At 45.2% G+C, this 24,894-nt stretch overlaps 1 protein-coding gene across 1 annotated transcript in view; it reads left to right on the top strand.

Annotated features, from left to right (window-relative positions):
- LOC122793119 (guanine nucleotide-binding protein subunit alpha-14) overlaps positions 1-24,894 on the top strand; it is a 1,370,299-nt gene that overhangs the window by 1,173,815 nt on the left and 171,590 nt on the right. Inside the window, exons 4-5 of the mRNA XM_044060870.1 lie at positions 21,421-21,549; positions 21,878-22,007. Coding sequence (XP_043916805.1) covers positions 21,421-21,549; positions 21,878-22,007 — 259 coding nt within the window. The remainder of the gene's footprint in view (positions 1-21,420; positions 21,550-21,877; positions 22,008-24,894) is intronic.

Here is a 24,894-nt window from a genome sequence, read left to right as displayed (position 1 = left end):
CAATTTAAACTAGATACCAAAGAGTACTTAAAAAAAAAACACTGGACCTGTCACTGCTCACACCCTCCCTGACAATAATCTTCCCACCTAGCCTTTAGAGTAAATATTATAGTGCCTAACTTTAATTGTTATTCAACCTGCTTTTCTAAATTATTGTATAACTTGATGACTGCTGAAATGTTGATTGTATTAACTTTAAATGTTAAGTTGTCAATCTCGCCTTCATTCTTGCTGGATGGGTTCGGAGCCGATCCTCGGCTCCGACTCGGCACTAGCTTTAGCTCGAGAACTCCTTTTACCAGCTCGAGGCAACCCTATATCCCATGATGCAAGGCGGAACTACCTCAGATCTCGTTTGCCGCTTAGCGAAAGAGGTCTCCTTTGCCAGCTGAGGTAAGTTTTTCTTGTTAAATAAGAAAAAAGTTTAGTTAGGGGTTTAATTTCCCTTCAGTGTTAGGTTAGCCTGTATTTAGTACAGCCCACCCTATTCCCTTCCTTTTTTTAAACTTTTAAAATAGTTTTTTCAGTGAAAGTTTTAGTCAGGCCTAGTTCCCCAAGTTATTCCCTTCCTGTGTGTCTGTGTAGGGATTAAGTTGTGTGTTTGTGGGGACTGTTTGTGTATATCCTTTTAGGATGTCTAGGGAAGGCAAGGTCTCAGGCTTCAAGAAGTGTGACCAGTGCTGTCAGAAAATGTCCCTGACAGACGGTCACACTTCTTGTGTGTATTGCCTGGGGCCTTTGCACCTGCAGGACTCCTGTGCGTTGTGTCATGCCTTTAGCCAGCGAGTCCTGCAGGAAAGGAGGAACAAACTGATCCTCCGAGGTTTGTTGAAACCTGAAGGTTCTCCTCCTAAGCAAGGGGCAGGAAAACCTCTTAAGCCACCGAAGGCTCAGGCTACAGTGTCCAAGCCTCCTCCGGTGGCTCCGGCTCCGTCGGAGCCGATATCGGCTCCGGCTGGAGCCGATGCTTCTTCTGCCAGAGTAGTGGGTTCGGTGCCGGCCGGCTCCGATACCCTGACTACTGTTGCCTTGTCGGCTCCGGCTGGAGCCGACACTTTATCCAGCATCGGAGCCGAGAGATCCTCGGCTCCATCTGGGGTTCAAGGGACTTCGGCTCCGATGGCTCCGGCCCATAAGAGATCCCGGTCCCCTTCGATACTAAGTATTCACTCGGCTCCGGGGTCTCCTCTTTTGTCGGAGCGGAGCCATCGGAGCCTATCTTCGAGATCTTCCAGGCTGTCTGACCACGATTTGGAGAGGGTGGTAAGCAGGCTGTTGAAGTCTCAGGCACTGGCCCAAATGCTCCATAGCCCGTCTCAACAGACTTCGGCTACAGCCCCAATTCTTGAGATTCCTCCTCCGACTCCACACCAGAGTTCGGAGCCGGAGCTTCTTGGGACAGCGACTGTTTCGATGCCGGAGCCGATACATCCTTCGGCTCCGTCATCCTCGGCTCCGATCTCCTCCTTGAGACTTTCCTTGGAGGGATCCGGTCGTCGGGTTTCCACTGTCGGCTCCGAGGGGCTAGTGGCATCGGACCCTTGTCCGACCCCGCTCTCCCTCTCGGAGCTTCGGCTTTGGTAAGCTCGGCGCCGACATCGGCCTCGGAGCCTTCTCTCTCCTTGGAGCCAACCATTCCTGTTTCTTCGGAGCGGGTGTGTTCAGGTCTCCCGGGGAGAGGAGCCTTTGAGGTGATGAGGAGTGTCCTGGCCTCTGAGCCTGGTCAACGGTCTATCCTCTAGCTCCTCCCTCATCAGTGCCTGCAGATGCCTCTTGCCAGCCTCTTGCTCTCAGGCCCAGGGATCCATCGCCCCAGGTTTCCCCACTGGGAATTTCCTCCTCTTCCGAGGTTTCTCCTGACCCTGCAGGGGAACCCCTCGGAAGAGGACGTAAGAGGAAACACACAGACTCCCCTGAGTCTACTACATCTGATACCGACTTAGATGAGTCGGAGGGTTCCCCACGGTCCCCCTCTGAGGATGTCTCATTTTCAGACATCCTTGAGCTCCTCAAACAGAGGGGAATTGGCCCTCCATTGACCCCTCCGAGGATGAGTCGGTATACCTGGAGGCTTTGGATCCCGACCCTCCACCTCCTGGGTGTCTCCGCCTTCGACCCACTCATGCAGGTAGTGGCTCGGAAGGCGTGGGCTCCAGATTCTGTGGAACCTGTCCCCAGGAGACCATCCAAATTCATCACGGCCCCTTCGGACAAACAGTTCCTGTCCAAAGGTGTCTCTGTGGATGCTATGGTGGTGGCGGCCACTAAGAAGGAACTGGCGGATCCTTCAGTACCTGTCCATCCTCCTAATAAGGATTCTAGGACCATGGACAGGTATGGAAAGCGGATGTTTTCTTCAGCGACCTTTGCAATGCGTTCGCTGAATTACCTTTGTCACTTCACCAGGCTTCAACGAGATATTCTCAAGGAACTGGGAGAAGTAGTCCAGGATCCTTCAGCTGCTGGGGCTCAGGAAAAGATTGCCTCTCAGCTAGCTATCCTGAATTTGATATCTAACTCCTCCATGCGGCTCATATCTTATGCAGCCGATGGAACGAGCAGGGCCGCAGGCACAGGTGTTGCTCTTAGACGCCAAGCCTGGATGCGGCTGTGTAATTTTGCGGACCCCTTTAAGGTGTCCTTCACCAACACCCCCTTTGACGGTTCAGCTTTGTTCGGACCTCAGGTGAAGGATACTTTGACCAGATGTGAACAAGACGGTAAAACTCTTTCTGCCGTTGGAGTCCAGTTTTCCACTCCTTCTAGACCATATCCCAAGGGTCAGAAGGGGAAGATGTGGTTCCGTAAAGCCCAAGGAGCTACACGGACACACGTGGTCAGTTTACCCCTAGAGGCAGAGGGGTAACAATAATAGACGCCCTAGAGGCAGGGGGGGTCCTCAGAACCAGGGCAACAGGGAGCCTCTTCCTGAGAAGCCCTTTCAGCATCCCTGAGGTGTTGCCCGACTGTCCACCCTTGGAGGCAGTCGGGGGAAGAATTTCGCTGTACCCAGTAGCCTGGCAATCCCTATCACAAGAGAAGTGGGTACAGTCGATTATATCCGAGGGTTACAAAATCCCCCTCGGAAAGGTTTCCCTACCCCTACAAACCCCTCCAGACAACTCACCCGGTCAAAGGGATTTGGCAAAACAGGAAGTTTCAAAACTCCTGGGAAAAGAGCCATCCAAACAGTGCCGGCAGACCAAGTAGGATCCGGCTTCTACTCAAGATTCCTTTTGGTCACCAAAAGGACGGGAGATTGGAGACCAATAGTAGACCTAAGCAGACTAAACAAGTCTGTCAAAAGGCAAGATTCGGATGGTCACGCTGCAATCCATTCTGCCCTTTCTGGGCAAGGACAACTGGATGTGCTCGATAGACCTTCAGGATGCGTACTATCACATAAAGATTCACAGACGCTCCAGAAGGTTTCTTCGCCGCTGGGAGCCAGTCATTACCAATTCAGAGCACTGCCCTTTGGCCTCACTTCAGCCCCCAGAGTGTTCACCAAATGCATGGCGGTGGTCACAGCTCACCTGAGACGTCGAGGATTCCAAGTGTTTCCTTATTTGGACGACTGGCTCCTCTCCGCCACCTCCAGGGATCAGCTTCTTCGGTCCAGAGACTACACCTTACAGCTTTGCAAGAGTCTAGGAATTTTGGTGAATTTCGAAAAATCCTCTCTGCTGCCTTGCCAATCTATCACCTTTATAGGCGCAGAGTTAGATACCGTCAAAATGTTAGCCAGACTAACAAATCAAAGGATTCTGGACATCCAGAAATTTGTTCAGCTTCTGTTACAAAGCAACAAGGTCAAAGCCAGGTTTGTCTTGAAGGTTCTAGGCCTAATGGCTGCAGCCATTGTTCTTCTTCCACTAGCTCGCTTCCACATGCGTCTCCTGCAGTGGATGTTGTTCACGCAGTGGTCGTACCACGATCTGCCCATGAGACACAAGATCTTAGTGACACAGTCTTGCAGGGCTCATCTACGATGGTGGGTATCTTCCCCTCTTCTTCAGCAGGGCCGACCATTTGTTCCCCCTCCTCCAGTTGCCACAGTCACCACGGATGCCTCTCTGATCGGGTCCCGGGGGCAGTATCAGGGCAGCGTGGTCCACGGACGTGGCAACCCATAGAATACCACCTGCACATAAATGTCCTGGAGATGAGAGCAGTGCTTTTAGCGTTGCAAGCCCTCGGCGACTTTCTTCCCACAGGGACTATTGCAGTACAGACGGACAACATGTCCGTGGTCTGGTACATCAACAAACAGGGCGGAACCAGGTCCTATCCCTTATGTCGAGAAGCTCTCAGACTTTGGCAATGGGCGATCTCTTCTCAGCGGTTTCTGATAGCAACGCACATCCCCGGCAGGTCCAACCTATTGGCGGACAGGCTAAGCAGATCTATTCTGATGCCTCACGAGTGGTCTCTCAATCAGTCTGTAGTGGATCAGATTTTTCTGAAGTGGGGCACCCCTTGTTGCAATCTTTTCGCTACCCCTCAAAACAGCAAGTGCCCAGATTACTTCACACTATTTCCTCTTCCAGGCCAACCCTTGAGAGACTCTCTAACCCAGGATTGGCCTCGGGGACTTCTTTATGCTTTTCCTCCCTTTCCATTGATTCCACAAGTCATTCAGAAAGCCACCGTTTTGAGAGCCAAATTGATCCTCATTGCTCCATATTGGCCTCGACAAATTTGGTTTCCGTCTCTACATCATCACCTTCTGGTGCAGCCCTGGCATCTGGCATCTGGACCCAGTTCCGGATCTTTTGATCCACCAGTCGGGTCAGCAGCACCGAGCCATTCATTCTCTCAACCTCACTGCTTGGTTGCTCCACTTCCTTCCCTAGCCAGGCTACCAATGATTTCTGACTCAGAGACATTTTAGTGTCTTCTTTAATGTCGTCCACTAGAACTGTTTATGCTAGCAAGTGGCGACGTTTTTCTATTTGGGCAAACGCCAGAAATATTGATCCTTTCACCGCTCCTATACATTCTGTTTTGGATTTCCTGGCGGAGGTTTTTCATTCGGGATCGTCATCATCTACAGTCAAAGTACAAATGGCTGCTATTTCCAAATTTCATGTTGGCTTGCAGGACAATAACATCATGTCTCATAAGTTATGCAAAGCCTTTTTGAGAGGAGTTTTTCTCCTAAAACCGCCTGTGAAACATCCTCCTCCGCAATGGGATCTGAACTTAATGTTGGCATCCCTAATTCTACCTCCTTCGAACCGTCTGCTACGTGTTCTTTAAAGTTGTTGACATGGAAAACTATATTTTGCTGGCTGTTACCTCTGCAAGAAGAGTTTCTGAGATTCAGGCCCTCTGTATTCGTTCACCTTATCTGGTGTTTCATAAGGATAGGGTTTCTCAGAACTAACCCTTCCTTTCTTCCCAAGGTTGTATCTCAAGCCAATATCAACCAATCTATTGATCTACCAGTTTTCTTTCCTAACTATTCTGACAGAGCTGAACAGAAGCTACATTTTTTGGATGTTCACCGTCAGCTCAGGTACTACTTACATAGGACTAAACAAGTTAGAAAATCAGACCAATTGTTTGTCTCCTATGCAGGGAACAGGTTGGGTCTTCCAGTATCTAAAGTGACCTTATCTAGATGGTTGACTTCCACCATTTCCTATGTGTACTCTCTAAGGGGCAAACAACTATCTTCTAAGCCAAAAGCACATTCGACCAGGAGTCTATCCACTTCTGTAGCCTTTCAGGATAGACTTCCCATTGACACTATTTGTGCAGCAGCTACTTGGGCCACGCCTCATACCTTTGTGTCTCATTACAAGTTGGATTTGGCCTCCAGAGATAGGGCCAGTTTTGGTTCCACTGTTCTCAAGAGTCTGTTCCATTGAGCCACCGGGATACAGGTGCTAGGGACGCGGTCCCATCCAGCAAGAATGAAGGCGAGATTGACAACTTAACATTTAGAAGTTATGTACCTACCATAACGTTCCATGTTAGTTGTCTTCTCTCCTTCTTTCTTGGCCCCTCCCTCCTTCCCCTGGCCTGGACAGATCTTGGAGAGTTCCTATTAGATTGCTTCCTCTGGAGCATTGTTATGAGGACTTCTTTTAGGAACCATGGTTCCTAATTATATTAGGATAAGTCTTTAGCAGGGTTAGTTAGCTACCAAACGAGATCTGAGGTAGTTCCGCCTTGCATCATGGGATATAGGGTTGCCTCGAGCTGGTAAAAGGAGTTCTCGAGCTAAAGCTAGTGCCGAGTCGGAGCCGAGGATCGGCTCCGAACCCATCCAGCAAGAAAGAAGGCGAGAGAAGACAACTAACATGGAACGTTATGGTAGGTACATAACTTCTAATTGTTATTCAACCTGCTTTCTAAATTATTGTTTTAACTTGATGACTACTGAAATGTTTGATTGTATCTACTTAAATAATTTCTGTCAGTCTTCTGTTTCTCAAATTACTAAATGTTTTATTGCTACTGTAATTGCCTTATATGTATTGGAGTTTTTCTCCCCAGGCCTCTGCTAAAAAAGGGCTTTTGCTCGGACATTCCCTGTCAACAAATGTAAAATAAAATAAATACAAAAATAAAATAAGTAAATATGCTAATACTAGTTATTTTCCCAGAAATCCAGAAAAATTATGATAAACAGTCTCTGAATAGAATTTTTTTCACAAAAAGAATATAATTTGCTGTCAGAAAAATAAAGAAAAGGCAGAGCTAGAATTTAGAGCTGTTAGCTGTTTGGCATCTTACCCACGCCCCCCCCCATTCTTATTTAGAACTTTTGTTGTAACATTTTGAGGTACAGCCTTTCAAAGACTGCCCCAGTGTCTTTAGTTCATGTCTTGGTAGTACCACAGTCTTGACATTTTCAACTGATCAGTGGCACAGTGAATAGCTTTGGTTTGCTTTGCTCTGTGTTCTTTCATTTAGCTTCTTCTGTTTGAAATCTGCATGTACTTTCTGTCTCTCTGAGTTTTATCTATGTGCTCTGGTTTTGTCTTAACACCCCAAAGATACTTGCCTCTAAATCTTCCCTGATTTTTCTGGGGCATCCCTGATCTTGACTCAAATTTTAGTTCTTAATCCTTCCTGAAACTGGTGACTTTTGGAGCGAAGGTGGTGAATTACACTTGATAAATAATGACAATCAAATGTTTTCTTAATTCACATTCTGTTATTCTGGCAATGTCTTAATAGTACTATATTTTAAAAGTGTACCTGATTATTTCTGGATTTGCTAGTGATTCTGTTGAAATGTGTACCTGTTTGATTGAGGGATATGCTGTAAGTGAATCAGCATTCTTAATAGTTGCCTGTATGTAAGTATGCAGTGTGTGTGTGTGTGTGTGTGTGTGTGTGTGTGTGTGTGTGTGTGTGTGTGTGTGTGTGTGTGCATTAGCTTCCTGTGGAGATGCATTCCTCTTGCTCTGGTTGGTTTAGTAAAAAGCTTTCTACCTTTTTTATTATTTTTCTTAGTTTTGTGTGTTTTCTAGTATAGGCTAGTCCAGTTTTACAGTCTATTGTGGTTTATAGAGTATATCCCTCCCCTCCCGATAGTTTAGTTTGTGTGTGTGTGTGGGGAGGGGGCTTTCACTGCCTTTTGTATTCTTTCAGCCATTAGGACTTTATTTGTAGCTGTATCTTTAGCAGTAGTTGTAGTGTGTCTGATAGGCATGCAGACTTTAAAAAATGCTCCTTGTGTGGTCAGAAAATGCCTTATTCTGATACGCATGAGGAGTGTGTTTATTGCTAGGGTGCTCTGCACCTGGAGATTGAGTGCGACCTTTGTGCCACATTTAACCCCAGGGCTTGAGCAGAGCACCGTAACAAGTTTCTTCTAAAAGGTCCGGTGCAAAGGGGTCCTTTTGTTGTTTACACCTCAAAGGCTTCCTCTTCCGACTCAAACAGGAAGACCTCTTCCCAGCCAGTTCCCGCCAAGAAGCCACAGCTGTCAGATCCCAGGTCCCCGGATCCAATCCCAGCCAGGTCTGCCTTGGATCCAAAGTCTTCAGAGCCAAGAGCCACAGAGTCCTTGGTCAGATCCAGGTCCTGTCCAGATCAGAGGCCCTCGGATCTGACCAAGGTGGGGCCAGCCATGGATCTGACCAGGTCATCAGATCTGTCCACTGGGCCAATTAAGCTTTCAGATCCAACAGGGTGATCGGATCTGATCATAATCCTGGAGGAGCCTGCAGTCCCTTCCATCTCCAAACAAGACATCTGATCCCTTCCCTAAAGCCTGGCAGTAGATTAGGGAGGTCTCCTTCCAAGTCCACCCACTCCTCTTCCTCCTCTAGATCTTCTAGAAGTCTTCTGCCCTCAGACATGGACAGGATGATGAGCAGTTTTCTCAAGGTCCAGATAGTTGGCTGTCCTGCCTCCTCCTGTCCATCCGGCCAGGGGAGTCTCTTCTCCCCCAACTTCTCTTTCTCTTCATCCAACTCCATTGGGTTTGGATTCTAGGGAACAGGAAGTTTGCAGCCAGATTCCAATGAGGCCAAGCATTCCCCTTTTCTCGTCTCTGTCAGGATCCCTGGCTTATTGTGTTCCTCCCCACCTCAGAGTGGGATGAGCCCCATGCCAGAATGGTTGACACCATCTCCATGGGGGGGGGGGGTCTAATACCATTTTTTCAGACTGATCCCCTCCTCTCAGTGTGTCGGCATTCGATAGCTCCTGACCGGTATCATCTAGGGGTGGGGGGTGCTGTTTCGGGGCACGTTCCTCCTCTCTAGGGGGATTTTTTCCCTTGGACGAGGGGGACAGGCCCGCTTACAGACCCTTGGACTTCTGGGTGGTAGAGCGGACCTTCTCCAGGTCTGGAGTTTCCTTTGCCACACCTCAGGGTCCCTCCCGGCCTCTCGCTACCTCGGCTGATGAAGCCTCACATCCTGTCCTGGGTCAGTCCTCTCGATAGAGTCTTCAGGTGTTTCCTCCCCTCTGGGAGTTCCTGTCACTTCTGAGTCCTCCCCAGACCCCCCAAGGGAGGAGGTTCATCGTAAGAGTAACTGCAAGAGGAGGCACTTGGACTCCCCTGCAGAGTCTCACACTGAGGATGCGGACCTGGAGGAAGGAGGTGGGCCCCTAGATCTCTGCCCACATTCTTGAGCTCCTGAAACAAAAGGGCGGATGGTCTTCCCAACTCCTATCTTCAGTGAAGTCCGTATTTCTGAAGGCCTTCAGGACACGCCCATCTACCACCTAGGTGTCTCCTCATGCTGACGAGTTAGTCGACCTGATCGCCTGTAGGACCTGGAAGAAACCAGACATGATGGAGTCTGTTCCAAAGAGGGCCAACAAATTCCTTAGTCCACCTGTGAACAGTTTGTTCGGGAGCAAAGGAGTATGAGTTGATGCCTCTGTGGTTGCCACCACCATGAAGAAGAAGCTAGCAGAGCAGATCACCATGATCCATCCCCCAAACAAGGAGTCCTGGGAGATGGACAGTTTTAGAAAGCGGGTGTACACCTCAGCTGCCTTTGGACTGAGGGCAACTAGTTATTTGGCACATTTTATCTGCCTCCAAAGGAATTTGGTTCAAGAGCTCTCCACCTCCCTTGCAGAGTTATTGCCAGTGGAGAACCTCAAGCAGGTGTCTTCCCAGCTTGCCACTCTGACCTCTCTTCGTGTATTACTCGATAACACTAATTTCCAATGCTGTGGAGGCTACCTCTTGAGTGGCTGGCATGGGCATTGTCTTGCTGCATCAGGCCTGGCTATGCTTGTGCAGGTTCATAGAACCCTTTACAGCGTTGTTTACCAATGCCCCCTTCGATGGTTCCACTCTCTTTGGACCCTTTGTAAAGGATACTTTGACCCACAGTGAGCAGGAAGGGAAGACTTTGTCTGCAGTAGGCATCAAGCTTTCAGCCCCTCCGAGGTATTTCTTAAAGACCTAATGGGGAAACCAGAAAGATGTGGTTCTGTAAGGCACAGTCTCCCTTTCAGGATACTCTTGACAAAATCCTCTTCCAGAGCAAGGGGAGAGGTTTCAATGGATGATGACACCCTCATGGCAGGGGGTTCTGCAAAATCAGGGCTCCAGGGAGCCCTTCTCCAAGCAGCCCTACCAGCACTCCTGACATGATTCCTAGCTTCTCTGCCCTGGAAGCAGCCGGGGGTCGCATTTCCCTACACCCACTAGCCTGGACATAAATCATTTCCAATCAGTGGGTATTAAATATAATTTCCAGAGGTTATTCCATTCCCTTTTCGGATCCTTCTCCAGTGAGAAGTTATCTCTCCGACGGTCCCCCATGTCAGTGGGAGTTGGCCCTCAAAGAAGTTCAACAACTTCTAACAATGCCATCCAAGATTTCCCAGCAGGACAAAGAGCACCCGGTACTTGTTCTCGCTTCTTTTTAGTGCTAAGAAAGACAGGGACCTGCTTCCTATTTTGGATCTCAGTAAGCTCAATCTTTCAGTCAAGAAGTCAAAATTCCGGATGGTCACTGTTCAATTTATTCTGCCCCTCTTACACAGGGACAATTGAATGTGTTCAGTAGATCTCCAGGATGCCTACTATCACATCAAGATAGGCGATCCAAGAGATATCTTTGCTTCCAGCTAGGGGCCAGTCATTATCAGTTCAGAGCCCTACCCTTCGATCTCACCACAGCCCCTTGGATGTTTTACCAAATGCATGGCAGTGGTAGTGGCTGACCTGCTTCTGCAAGGATTCCTGGTCTTTCCATACCTCGACGATTGGCTTCTCACAGCACCTTCGAGGCATCGACTGACTCAGGCCATTCAGTATGTTCTTCCCCTCTTCTGTCAGCTTGGTATCACTGTCAACCTGGGAAAATCCAATCTTATACCCATACAATGATTGGAGTTCATAGGAGTTCAGTTGGACTCCATGTCAGAGATTGCAGCTGTGCCTCTTTGCAGAATTCAGTTGATATGGGAACAGGTCTCACAGATTTTGGACCTGCCTTACCCCCCACTTCATTTGGTTCTTCGGGCTGTCAGTTCCATGGCCGCCTTACCCCCACTTCATTTGGTTCTTCGGGCTGTCAGTTCCATGCCCTTGGCCATTTTTCTTGTTCCTCTGGCCAGGTACCACATGTGGGTGTTACAATGGATTTCAGCAGTCCAGTGGTCAGCTCTTCTTCATCCCCTGTCTATGACCATAAAACTGATGCCTGTGTGCAGGGATCACCTGCAGTGGTAGCTTCAGTCACAAGATCTCTCTCTCTCTAGGCAGGCCTGTCTGTGTCCCTCTGCCCATTGCCACAGTGACCACAGATCCCTCCCTCCTGGGGTGGGGGGCATTTTTGGAGGAAGACCGTCCAAGGCATGTGTTCACCATTAGAGTCCAAGTTGCATATAAATGATCTAGAGATGAGGGCGGTTCTTCTGTTGTTGCAAGCCTTCCTGGACTGCCTTCCTCTAGGGATGATTGCAGTAAAGACAGAGACAGCATGGCTGTCATCTGGTATGTCAACAAACAAGGTGAACACATTCTTACCAGTTGTGCAGAGAGGCTATGAGAGTGTGGGAATGGGCTATGTCATCCGGCCACTTCCTTATTGCAAAGCACATACCCAGTGATTTCAATGTGTTGGCTGACATGCTCAACAGGTCTAACTTAAGTTTTCACAAGTGGTTCCTCAATCCTTCAGTGGTGAAGCAGATTTTCGACCATTGGGGTCAGCCGTGCTGTGACCATTTTGCCTTCCCAATCAACCACAAATGCAACAGGTATTTTGCCCTGATCTCCCCTCAGGGTGAGTCTCCAAGGAATGCTGTAGTCCACGATTGGACTCTAGTCTCCTTTACACATATCCTCCAGTTCCATTAATACCAATTACATATCCTCCAGTTCCATTAATACCAACATTCTGCAGAATGCGCAGCATCTGAGGACTTCCCTTATCCTCATTGCCCCTTTCTAGCCTTGTCAGCCATGGTCCCCCTTCATCAGGTCTCATCTGAAGTATCTGCCGTGGATACTAGATCTCCATCAGGATCTGATTTCCCACCCGTCGGGGGTTCCTCTCCCAAACCTTCAGACCCTTCGCCTAACAGCATGGTTTCTCCTGTTCCAATGATAATTAAACAGTCCTGGCTTGTGTCCCCCATTAAACACATAATTTTGGCATCCCAAAAAACAGGAAAGTGTACAGGAGAAAGTAGAAAAGGTTTTCAGTCTGGGCAAGTAGCAGGAACCTGGATCACTTTTCTGCTTCGGATTCAAATATACTTTTGTTCTTGTCCTCCCTTTTCCAAGAGGGAGCAAGTTTTTCCACTATTAAGCTTCAGTTGGTGTCGACTTCCAACTTTCATGGGAGCTCGGAACCCACCTTTTCATCTAGGCTTTGTAAGGCATTTATGAAAGGGATCTTTCTGTTTTGTCCTCCAATCAAGGACCCTTCTCCCCTTGGAACCTCATGTTTGTTCTGCCATCACTGACTAGGAGCCCCTTTGAGCTTGCCATTTCCTGTGATCTTAAGTTTCTGTCTTAGAAGACAGCCTTTCTGGTCACTATCACTTCAGCTAGGAAGATTTCAGACTTGCAGGCTCTCTCCATTACTCCTTAGATGGCCTTTCACAGGGACAGGGTCTCTCTGAGAATGAATCCCTCCTTCTTAACCAAGGTTGCTTCCGAGTCAACCATTAGTCAATGCATTCATCTTCCATAGGTTCATAGGTTCATACTAGGCTATCTGCCCTAGGGCATTTATAAGCCTAGCCAGAGTTATGTGGCTTTCACCACCCCTTAGGTTGAAGAATACTATACCCATTAGTTTGCCGTGCCTCTGTCCAGCAGTGATAGAGATGATCCCCGGGGTAAACCTACGATCTCCCATCCACTGGTCAAGATTCCTCTTGAACAGAGCCAGCGAGGTGTTCTGTCTCACATGGACCGGGATTCTGTTCCACAGCATAGGGAGTCTCTGGGTGATGAATCTGTCCCTCCAGCACGTCCTATTTATATCCGTGTTGAGGTTTAAGTCTCTTGCACTTGTGGCTCTGGTGGATTTAGATTTTTTGAGGTGGAGCATGTCCATTAATTCCGGGTTGGACATGGCCTTGTATGTCAGGCACAGGTCAACTCTGAGCAGACGGTATGCGACTGAATAGAGCTGGAGTTTCTTCAGTCGGGCAGCATAGGGCATATTTTTGAGCCCCTTTATCCTTTTGGTGAGGAACTTTTGGGGTCTTTCCAATTGCTGCAGGTGTCGGGTAAGATACATTCCAAATGGGGCATTGTACTCAATCATTGTCTGATAAGTGAAGAGTACAGGGGAACAATGACCTCCCTTGATCTGGATGTGAATCCCTTCATAATCAGGTGGGCAATGTAGAAGGTCCTCCTAACCACTTTGGCAATGTGAGTGTCAAAAGAAAGGTTACTGTCAACTTGGGTCCCCAGGTCCCTGATAACCTCTTCTGTGCTTAATGGATTGCCACCTATGTGGTAACTTGGGGTTACCTTGTTTTTACCAAAGGGTATGACTATACATTTTTTGGCGTTTAGCTTAAGGCCATGGCTCTGGTACCAGTTATCTGTTTCTATGAGACCTCTCTGAAGGATATCTGTGTCTGATGGATTTTCAACCATGGCGCCCAGTTTGCAGCCATCTGCAAACTTTGTCAGCCACAATCCTCCTATGTTTGCCTGCACTTCTGAAAAGTAGATGCCGAACAAGAGGGGGCCCAGGACTGAGCCCTGTGGGACACCGCTTGTGACCGGCTTGGAGTCTGACATGGCACCAGCAACTCTAACCCTGTGGGTTCTGTCCTTGAGCCAGTTTGCAGCCCCTCTTGTGACATATGGGTTTACATTTAAGCTGGTGAGCTTTTCTATGAAACCCGAGTGGGGTATTGTGTCGAAAGCTTTTGCAAGGTCAAGGTAGGCTGTGTGAACTGCCTTACCCTCATCAATGGCCTTGGTGACTGTTTCAAAAAAGTCGACCAAGTTCAAGAGGCATGATCTGCCCTTGACAAAGCCGAATTGGGTAGGATCCAATGTCTGTAGGTCCCCTATGTCTTTATTTATGAGTTCCATTATGATCCTCTCCATAGCTTTGCAGACCAGGCTTGTTAAGCTTATGGGGCGGTAATTACCAGGGTCCGTAGAAGCACCGCCTTTGTGGAGTGGGACCACAGTTGCCGCACGCCACTCTTTGGGCACGTATCCTGTGGTAAGGCTAAGATTAAACAGCAGCCTTATGTGTGGGTTTAGTTCCTCATTGAGTTTGTGTAGCACACAGCCGGGGACACCATCCGGTCCCATTGATGCTGTGTTTTTAGCTTTAGAGAGAGCAGCTCTCACCTGGGCATTTGAGATGATTGGGAGGCTACACTCTGCTGGGATAGATATTTCTCCTTTTGGGGGGGAGGGAGGGGAGAAATTTTCACTGAACCTGTCTGCCAGTATGTTTGCAATGTCTGTGGGTTCAGTGATTTTTATATAATTTTGGACTAATTCTGAGCATATCTGGGAGTTTCCACCCAGATTTCTAACATAGCTAAAGAAGGCCTTATGATTGTCTTTTGAATCCATGGCGATTTTTCTCTCAAAGTTGGCCTTGGATGATTTTATGAGTGATCGTAGTTTTTTACTAGTATTGATCAGAGATGTCTTCCCTTTTAGGAATTTTGCTCTATCTTGTAGTAGCTTTCTCCTCTTGTTGTAAAGTTTGTTTATGGCTGGGGTCCACCAGATCGGGCGCTTGCCTTTGGTGGAAAGGGTCTTGATTTTATTTGGGATTGCTTGATCCATGCAATCCTGGAGGTGCTCGTAGAAAGCATTTGTAAGGGATTTAGCAGCGTGGGTTGTGGTTTCCAATGGCTCAGGGGCCTTGAAGGATACCACACCAGTCTTAAGAAGTGTGAAGTTGGCTTTTGAGAAGTTCTTCACTGTGGTCTTTTTTGTTGGGGGTGGGGGCGGGATGTGGATCTCCAGTGAGATTAGTTTATGGTCTGATCTCACCAATGAGGGATATACTTCCGGTGTGGAGCATTTTGTCCCCATGTTTGTGATGATCAGGTTTAGTATATTTTCACCTCTTGTGGGAATGGTGACAAGTTGTTCCATAGCATTTGAGTTTATGAACTCCAGGAACCTTTGGGCTAGGGTATTGGGGCTTGAGTAATGTTCCCAGTCTATGTTTGGGTAGTTGAAGTCACCCAATATGATGGTGTTTGGAGAGACATTTATACTCTCCAGTGTCTTCAGGAAGGCTGTGTGGGGTTCCTGAGTTTGAGAGGGTGGCCTGTAACATGCTACAAACTGTAGAGCAGTTTTGCCTATGGTTAATTGCACCTGAATGGTCTCTGATGCTTTGTGAGTTGCCACCAGCCTGGAGGTGTGGGTATCCTTGGATGAATATGGATACACCCCCTCCTTTTGTGGCATGGTCCGGGTTTTGGGGCTGGAACGCATGATATGAGGTAAAACCAGATAGTGTCGGGGTGCTCTCAGGAGCCTTGAACCAGGTTTCAGTCACAGCACAGACATCGATGTTCTCCATACTGAGGAGGGCTTCAAGGGCGTGCATCTTGAGATTTAGACTTCTGGCATTGAGCAGCATTACCCTTAGTTTTTTTCCATTATTGTGTTCTAGGGCGGTGGGTTTAGAATTTGAGCCTTGTCTAAACAAGGCACTATGGGGGTGGCAAGAGCCTTTGCCAATATCCGGAAACCCAGGGGTGACAGGTGCAAGCCGTCCCTTGCGAAGCAGCGTGGCTTGTCAAGCATGTCATTCCAGGCAGACAGACATTGGATCCCCTTAGAATGACACCAGAAATTAAGCCAATTATTAAAACTGATCATTTTGTCTCTGTATTGTGGCATCATTCTTGGTGAAGGTAGGATACTTCTCAGGGTCAGGGTCATACCAGCCTGGGCTACATAATCTGAGAGCTCCTTTATGTCTCTTTTCATGTAGTCCAGGGAGGTACGTCTCAGGTCATTCACACCGGCATGGACAATGACTGAGTCATACTTGTACTTGCTGTGGAGTGACCTGAGTGCTTGTGTTATGTGGTGGATTATAGCACCCGACAGGCAGCTTACTGTGACCCTCTCCTTGTTCAGTCTGGTGAGTGGGACGTCAGTGTGTCTGACTGTGGAGTCACCTATGACAAGTGTGTCTGGCATAGTGTTTGGCCTTAAGGGCTGTGACTGATTTGCACACTGACTTTGTGATCTATGTGTTGCTTGTGTTATGTCATGAGGTGGCAGTTGTTTGGGTGTCTGCTTTGGAGGCCTCTGCTGTTTTGGTAGATTTTTGCTCAGTGCCTCCGAGTATGTCTTTGTGTGTTTATGTGTTTGATTTGTAGTTGTGATAGTTCTATGTGAGACTGGGTTTATTTTATTTATTTATTTAACATTTGTTGACCGGGAATGTCCGACTAGGTTCCACAGAGCCTGTTTTCAGCGGAGGCCCGGGGAGAAACGCTCCAGATGCATGTCTTTGGAATGTGGGAGGAAACCGGAGTACCCGGAGGAAACCCACGCGAACACAGGGAGAACATGCAAACTCCACACAGAAGGCACCCCAGCCGAGAATCGAACCGGAGAACCTCTTGCTGTGAGGTGACAACGTTAACCGCTGCACCACTGTGCCGCCCATATGGTGTGTGTGGTTACCTTCTCCTCCTGTCTGGTTTTGCCAGTCCTGAGTTGAGAGAGCTCAGCCTCCAGTTTAGCTATATAGTTGCATCTCTCGCATGTATTTGTGTTTTGTGGGAGGAGGAGAGGGTTGTCTGTGTACATGAGGCAATTGTAACATTGCCTCAATATTCCCAGATTCACCAGCTGAGCAGGAGAGGACGCTAGCAACTGACCCTTTGACATGCTAGAAGAAATTAAAAAGTTTGCTGTGTAACTGAGTCAGAAAGGACCTATAGGGAAGTGGGTACTCAAGGGGGTTTTAAGCTAGTGAAGTACTTTGTATAATATAGAAGTGCTTTACCTGACTAAAAAATGCTTTAGGAACAAGCGCTGAGCTTTACAGATAGAGAATAGACTGTTTAGATTACAAGTAGAGCAGTTCTAAGGGAAAAAATGAAGAGCAGACTTTACAGAGCCAGTATTCTTACCAATCTATTAAATCAGGGAAGAGTATATGTCCTTCATACCTTGGATGTTTACAAACAACTTCAGTTCTGCTTTACGGAGCCAGTATTCTTACCAATCTATTCAATCAGGGAAGAGTATATGTCCTTCATACCTTGGATGTTTACAAACAACTTCAGTTCTACTTGCATAGTACTAAGGATTTTCGTAAGTCAAAACAGCTTTTTATGGCCTTCTTTGATAGGAGCCATGGCCTTCCGGTCTCCAAGGTCACTATTTCTAACTAGATATGTAGCTGCATTTCTGTGGTCTATAATCTGAACCACCCAGAGATTCCAGGTCGTGTTAGAGACCATTCTGCTAGATCTTTGGCAACTTCTTCAGCTTTCATAGCAAGGTTTTCTGTTAATATCTGTGCTGTTTCCACTTGGATTAATCCTCACACCTTTGTATTCCATTATAAACTGGATTTAGTTTCTAGGAATAGGGCTTGCTTTGGCTTCACAGTGCTCTGACATGTCCTTCTTTGAGGACTCCCAGGATGTATAATAGCTTTGTACTCCAACCCTGTGGTGATGAATGAAGACATGGATGACATCAGGTAAAGAGTTATGTACTTGCCATAACTTGGCGTCTAATTATCCTATGTCTTCATTCATCAAATTTCTCACTCGCCATCCTCCACCTGGTTTGATTGTGGAGGAAGTTGGAGTGGTTTTCACTCTACCTTGGTAGGAGTAGCTCAGAATTATGATGGCAAACTCGATCTGGGGATCAGAGAGCAGCAGGGCATTACAGGAGAGGGAAGAGCCAGAGCCCTGGATCCGTCTGTTGAATATTGCCATCTCAGATCCAAGAACCTGTGGTGATGAATTAAGACATAGGATAACACAGCTGTCAAGTTATGGTAAGTACATAACTCTCTTTTCAGTATGTGCATGTATGAAACCAGTCAATACACCTTCCTGTAGACCTAGTCTGTTGGGGCAATGCAAGTGTGTGTGTGAGTTTGCAAAAAAAAAAAAAAGTCACTTGAGTTTTCTGTAGAAAAACACAATGCTGCTAGACACATATGTTAACTGTTTCTGTTATCAGTGACATACAGAGACACTCTCTCTCACACACACACACACACACACACACACACACACACACACACACACACACACACACACACACACACACACTCCATACCTCTCAACCTGGAAATGTTAAAAATCTGGACAAAGACCCATGAAAAATAGGTACAAATCTGTATGCTGATTGACATAACATTTGCATACACATTTATGTAACCCTGCCCACTCCAATGGAATTGTAGGATACCAAATTTCAAACACAAACTGACGTAAAGACAAGCAAAATATGGCCCCAGGCCCTGTAGTAAATGGTAACCACTTTTTGAAATGTGTAGCAATGATGTTTACTGTTCTTAGGGACATGAATTATGAGAGGTAGATCAAACTCCACAGTTCCATTTTCCCTCAGCTACAGATGTTGAGGAAGTAAAGTATTTTATGTATTTGCATATAATTATGCTGAGTTGTTAAATGGTTAGTTGTGCCCGCGCGCGCGCGCGTGTGTGTGTGTGTGTGTGTGTGTGTGTGTGTGTGTGTGTGTGTACACATAAATATGTGCTTCATTGTAATTATCTCCCCCTCCCCCCCCCCCCCCCTCCATTTTAAGTGTTTCTGTCTTCCTACCTTTCAGGAAAGGCAGAGTAACAGAAACAAATTTTTTCTTGAAACTTACCAAGATTATAGAAGCAATGTTTAAAATGTGTCCCTGGTTTCGCCCCCAACCAAATACATTTTGGCTTTTTTCAGATTTCTTGTGCTGCATAGTTCTTCAGGGGGAGAAAAGTTTAGTGCTGCTTATGCTAAGTCTGTTTGTCTTAGTAGCACAACAGGTAGAATACTTACTTTTGATGCAGAATGATGTGGGTTCTACTCCCATAGTATATAGATGGATTGCTGATACTGCACTGTGTTGTATTTTAGAAGGGGTGGATGCTACAGTCCTGAGAATGTCTTCTTTGGTAGAGATGCCTAGTAACTATGAACCTGTTAGCCATCCATTCCCAATTGCAATATTACTAGCTTATCATTTTTTTAATGTAACATAAGCAACGTATTCCTCAAGGGCAACAGGCACTTTATTTGTAGATGAAACAATAAAACATAAAGTTGTTTGCTAGCTGCAACCTCTTCATTAGTTATAGATTTCTTTAATGTTTTGGAATTATTTAGATGACTTATTTCTGCAGAGATTATGTACATTTACTGATACTGGTGGATTGTAGATGTTTGAGTAGACTTTTATGATGGGAATGTTCTGAATTGGGCAGCTTTGTCATTATTGGTTCATGCATTTTGTTTCACTGCTTACTGGAAAAATATTCAAAACAAATTTAAAATGTGCTCTTGCAAGTATACTGTATTATACAAGGAAAATAATTTAATCGGGAAGGTGTATCAAAGAACACATGTATGTTTTGTGTGCAAGGGGCATAGGATTTGAAAACAGCCCAATGGTAATCTTTGCCCACCACTGGCCAGATGCACTTTCTTTGAATGTGGGTTTCAATGCTGTTTCAATCAATGTGAGTTTCAAGGGCAGAGAAGTTTTAATGCTAAGTCTATTTTCATTGTGAGTCTGTATTACTTGCATAATAACATGGACTCCTTACACTAAGTGTGTAATTAATTACACACTTAGTGTAAGGAGTCCATGTTATTATGCAGTATTCAGTGGGAGGTATTACCAATGATTTAAAGTGTGGCACAAATACTTCAGTGCTTCTTGATTTTGATTGCTTGAAATATTTGCCACCAGCCTTTTAATCCTGCAGCACAAGTCATTAATGTTGTCATGCAAGTATTTTTTTTAATTCCCCCCTTGCATAAATCATGTATCTGAAGTTCATTTCTCAGACACCTGTATACAGTGAAGTTAAAGAAACTGGCAGCTGTCATGTCAAGACTTGTGTCTTAGCAGCCCATATGTGTGTCAAACACTGTGTTTTGTCATTTGTGAATAGTCAGCATTATGGCAGATATCAAACTGCATTCCAAATATGCTAATCCCTGGTGTACATATTTAACACTGATCAAGAGCAGATCCTTTTGAGAGCCTTTTTGTTGTACTTATTTGCAAGACTGCTGACCACCCTGACTGAGGCACTTCTGTTTGTCAGACACAATATCAGCTTGCTCACCAATATATTGTGCATCATGCAATAATATCTTTGCTGATATCCATGTCAACATTGGCCCACCCCTGTGCCTTTTGTTTTGGATTAATGGGGTAAGAAGCTAGGTGCATGCAGTCTCCCTAGTTCAAGCCCTTGTACCCAGATGTTGTCTAATCCATTCTTTTGCAGGTATTGACTAATAACATTGGCATAGCTTTCATCATGACCATTAAAGTGCCACGCAGCTGGCTTGCAGGTCTGACCATAATTAATAAACTATTTTTATCCATAACATTGTGCGCTGGGTTCATAATACTATGTTTTATGGCAAATGAATTCCTCCTTTACTATTTTCCTTTGTACTCCCTCTTCACTATGATTCTTACAGGTGTACGTATTGTAAATAGTAACAATGTTTGTGTACTTTACTTTTTGTATTTTCGTCTAGCTTCAGCTGCCTTGCCTACTTTACAATAGTCCATTTTTCACAGCCACACATTCTTTGTAAAATTTGGTGTGTTTCTTGTTTTGTTGTAACCCTTGGCGGAACCCAAAAAAGGTCCTTATAGATCGGTGCTCTACCTCAGTTAACAAATAAGTAAATGCATTTCTCCTTTCTGAAAGGGATGCAACAGAGAGATGATGGATTGAGCTCACTGACTCCTGTATAAGTTTAATTAACTTGTATTTTGTACTGAGCCATGACCTGTTGTCATTATCTCTGTAAGTTAGATATAATTTTTCTCAGCCTTTCATTAGCTTTGTTACCTTTCTGTGTTAATGGAAATGAAGCGATATGTAGGCAGCAGTAGACAGGGCATCATTTCTATCCATTCTGTTATCAGAATATTTGTCTTTGGGTGGTTAAATGTTCAAAATCCATTGTACAACCTAGGACCCTAGAACTACAGACTGAAATCCGTTTATTGTACCAGTAGCTCTGCTCCAGTCAGGCTAGGCTTAATTTGTCTGTTCGCTATGAAGATATTGTGAGTTATGATAAAGCAGTAAACTGTAAGCTTTTAAATAAACAGAAATAACAAAAAATGAGAAAAATTAATAAGCAAAGCTTCAATCTGGTGACTGTCAGTTCGCCAGTTGAATATTGTTACTCCGTCATGAATAATTTTGTGTGTGGAACATTGTTTTGTTTTTGCAGCAGTGGATAGAAATACTTTTTTTCCCCTTTGTTTTACAGCTACCTGAGTGACTTTGATCGTATTTCTGCACCAGGATTCATACCAACTCAGCAAGATATTCTTCGAGTGAGAGTTCCTACTACAGGCATCATTGAGTACCCTTTTGACTTAGATAATATTATATTTAGGTACTGTAACTATACCAGTGATCTGTTTTCATGTCTGCTAAAGAACATTGCATGGTGGTACACTAGTAAAGCTAACCTGAGCCTGATAATATTTATTTTTGTTCTTGCTGCCATGATTAAAAAAAGAAGTGTAAAAAAATGTAGATTATAGTAGTGATGAAGATGATGTATATGCCTACTAAAATGCTCAGAGATGCGAGTCATTTAATTTTATGACAGAGGTTTGGTATACTAACATTGTGATGTATAATCTTCACATGAGTTCTGATTTGGTAAAAACAGAGAAATGGAATATACTTATTTATTTGAGCTCTTTTCTCTGCTTCAGAATGGTTGATGTGGGAGGTCAGAGGTCTGAGAGACGTAAATGGATTCATTGCTTTGAAAACGTTACCTCCATTATCTTCTTGGTGGCGCTAAGTGAATATGATCAGGTCCTGGCTGAATGTGACAATGAGGTAAAGCAGCGACTGAAACTTGTTTTTCTTCCACATGATGGGTTTATGTACTGTTTAAATTTAGTTTCCACCATGATACGGCAGTAACCAATAAGTTATGCCAGTATAGTGGTGCAAGTGCATAATTAACTGTTTTGGTTTTCCTAATGTGAACAATGTATGTTTTACTAGTTAGATATGATAATATGTTCTTAACAGTTTTGTTATGTCTAAATATCCATCACCAAAACATTTTAATTTTCTTCTGTTTTTCTTTTTTGTTGTTAATTGCGTATATTCAGAGTATTATATTTTAAAATATTTGTATTGTGTTATGTGATGTGGATTATGCTTAAAGGGGGATTTGTGTTCCTGTTAACTCACTGTAATGCAGGCTCTCACAGTAAGACGCTGTCTGGTTCGATTCTCAGCTAGAGCGTCTTCTGCGTGGGGACATGCGTGAATGGGCGTACCTTGGTTGAAGGTTGTGCATCAGGCCTGGCAAGCCGCTATGTAAAAATCAACTGCCAATCATTAGTGGACTGGAGTTCCGCTGTGGCGACCCCTAACCGGGAAATGCCGAAAGACACACACACACTGTTGAATCACTTGCTTTACTAGGCTTTGGACATGTCTGAAAATATTATTTGGCCATTCATTAAGCAGCATTGTGCAAATGGCAATTCATGATCATTTGGGCGTCACTGGGGATTAAAAGAATGCCCAGAAGCATCACTGGCCTTGTAACTTTTAGAACGTCCATTATTCCCCAATAATGGCCACAGATGAGCATAATGTTGCACTTATAAAAGGGTTACGTCTATTATTATTTTGTAGCTTTTTTGGTAAAATACTGGCTTGATTTGAAATATCCCTCCACTAGTCATGCAGTTTAACTTGGAATTACAACATGGTGATTGTTAAGAAAACAATGCAAGGCAAATTCTTGAGTCAGCAGGTTGTCCCTTAAAAATATTTTCATGTTAAGTTACACTTAACACACTTATAAAATAATAATTGTAAATAACATAAAATAGTATTCTTGCATACTTCAGCAGGCTGTGTAAATACTTTTCTGTATAATCAAAGTGCTTCACAGATTGAAGGACAATGAAAAACACAACTGCCCTCCTATGACATTCAAGAGGCTGCTCCCTGTTTTAATTTACACTGAAAAGGGTCTCTTGGCTATCCCTCTTAAAAGACTTTATATAAAGTTGTGGAAGTAGTAGTATTATTACTTGCACCTTAAAGGGAAACATCAGAAAAATGTGTAGAGCTAAAGCTTGCAGATCCGTCAGGGGGGGGGGGGGTGTCATGCATGTAGGGGGTGCAATCAGCACTGCAGAAGAGTGTACATATTGGTCTTTGCAAGTCAGTTATGATATTGTTTTTGCTGGGTGAGAATATTTGTGAACTTTCAAACCAAAGTCAAAGTAAACTGTATTGTCGTTTAGAAATCACATAAGTGCAAAAACTGAACGAAATTCTGTGTCTCCAGACTCAATGTGCAGACAACATATAGACTGTTTTCACAGACATTTTACATGTAACGCCTCGCTATTACATCACAGACATGCAGGTAGACAGACTAATATTGCACATAATTAGAACACATTTTAACACTTTTTGAACTGAACACACTTACATGCATGAGACTTTAGTATTGCGCAGGTACTTGGTTAAGACATTGCATTGATCCTTGCACAGAAAGAGTATTACACTGTGAACATTAGGGTATTCCACTATGGTTAATTTATGAATTTGCTTGTATTGCACTGAAAGAAGCGCTATTTTATTGCATTGCTACTGCCCTAGATGGCCTATAAGTTACAGTCATGGTGAATATTGCACTAAGTATTAGGTGAGACTGGTAACCAGGTTCTTGCACAATTTGAGACAGTTTCTACTGACTCAGCTGAGCATCATGGGGTGTAGTGGTTATTAGAGTTCAGCAGCCTGATGACATTAGGGAAGAAGCTGTTCCTGAATCTCGTAGATGTTCTTCATGTTTCACTGTTGCAGTCATTACATTTGGGTTATCTGCCTGCAGGTAGCCCTCAGCCGGCCTGAATATCAAAGTCTTGGGTCCTGCGTCGGATGCTGTCTCTTTTTCCATGACGTCAGGTCGTAAGGGGTATAAAACATGCAGCCGATGCCATTACATCAGTCTTTCTTGCTGCGCTGTGTCCAAACAGAAGCACTTCGCAAGTGCCGGTCGGCCGACTCCTGAAATTTTTGTTTTCGAGTTTCAGAACCGAAGTCTTCAAAAAAGCAAAGTACCCCATTGGGGATTCTTTTTCTTGCTCTAAACTGATGTCAGTAAAAGTTAACAATTGTATTACCTCTGGACAGCAAATACCTCATAAAGACTTTTATTCATACTGCATTCCTTGCCTAGGCCCAGACCACAACGTCCCTCGTTGTCGGTTTTGTGCCTTATTCAATCCTCGAACTATTCGTCGTCAGTTCATTTTTGCATCAAACTATTTTGATGCTCAGTTTAACTATCCAGAAAAGGCTTTGGTAAGCCATCTGACTACTGACATTCCGAAAAAATGTAAAGAAATAAGACAGAGACAGACCGCATAGCTCCATAGCTGCCGACGACGCTTCCGTTAAGCTAGTCGCCAGTTCGCCGGTACTCAGTGAGGTGCTTTCGCAGCCCCTGATACCCACTACTTCAGATTCGCAGGCCTCTACTGAGACCCATTCAGAGTCCGGTATGCCGCAAGATGCTTCTTCGACTGTGGAACCTGCGGATGTCTCTATCTTGGATAGGTCCGGAGCCGCTGTGCAGGCACCGGCTTCGGAAGGTGTATTCAGGCCTACTGACTTGCATTTCAAACCGATGCTATCTTCTTCTTCAAGGCCTAAAACTCTACGCATGCCTAGAAAACCGACATCC

This window comes from Protopterus annectens, chromosome 2.part0, assembly GCF_019279795.1.
Source record: "Protopterus annectens isolate FY-2018-M chromosome 2.part0, PAN1.0, whole genome shotgun sequence".
Lineage (NCBI taxonomy): Eukaryota > Metazoa > Chordata > Ceratodontiformes > Protopteridae > Protopterus > Protopterus annectens.
The sequence above is the reverse complement of the archived record's forward strand: the minus strand, read 5'-3'. Positions and strand labels throughout refer to the sequence as shown.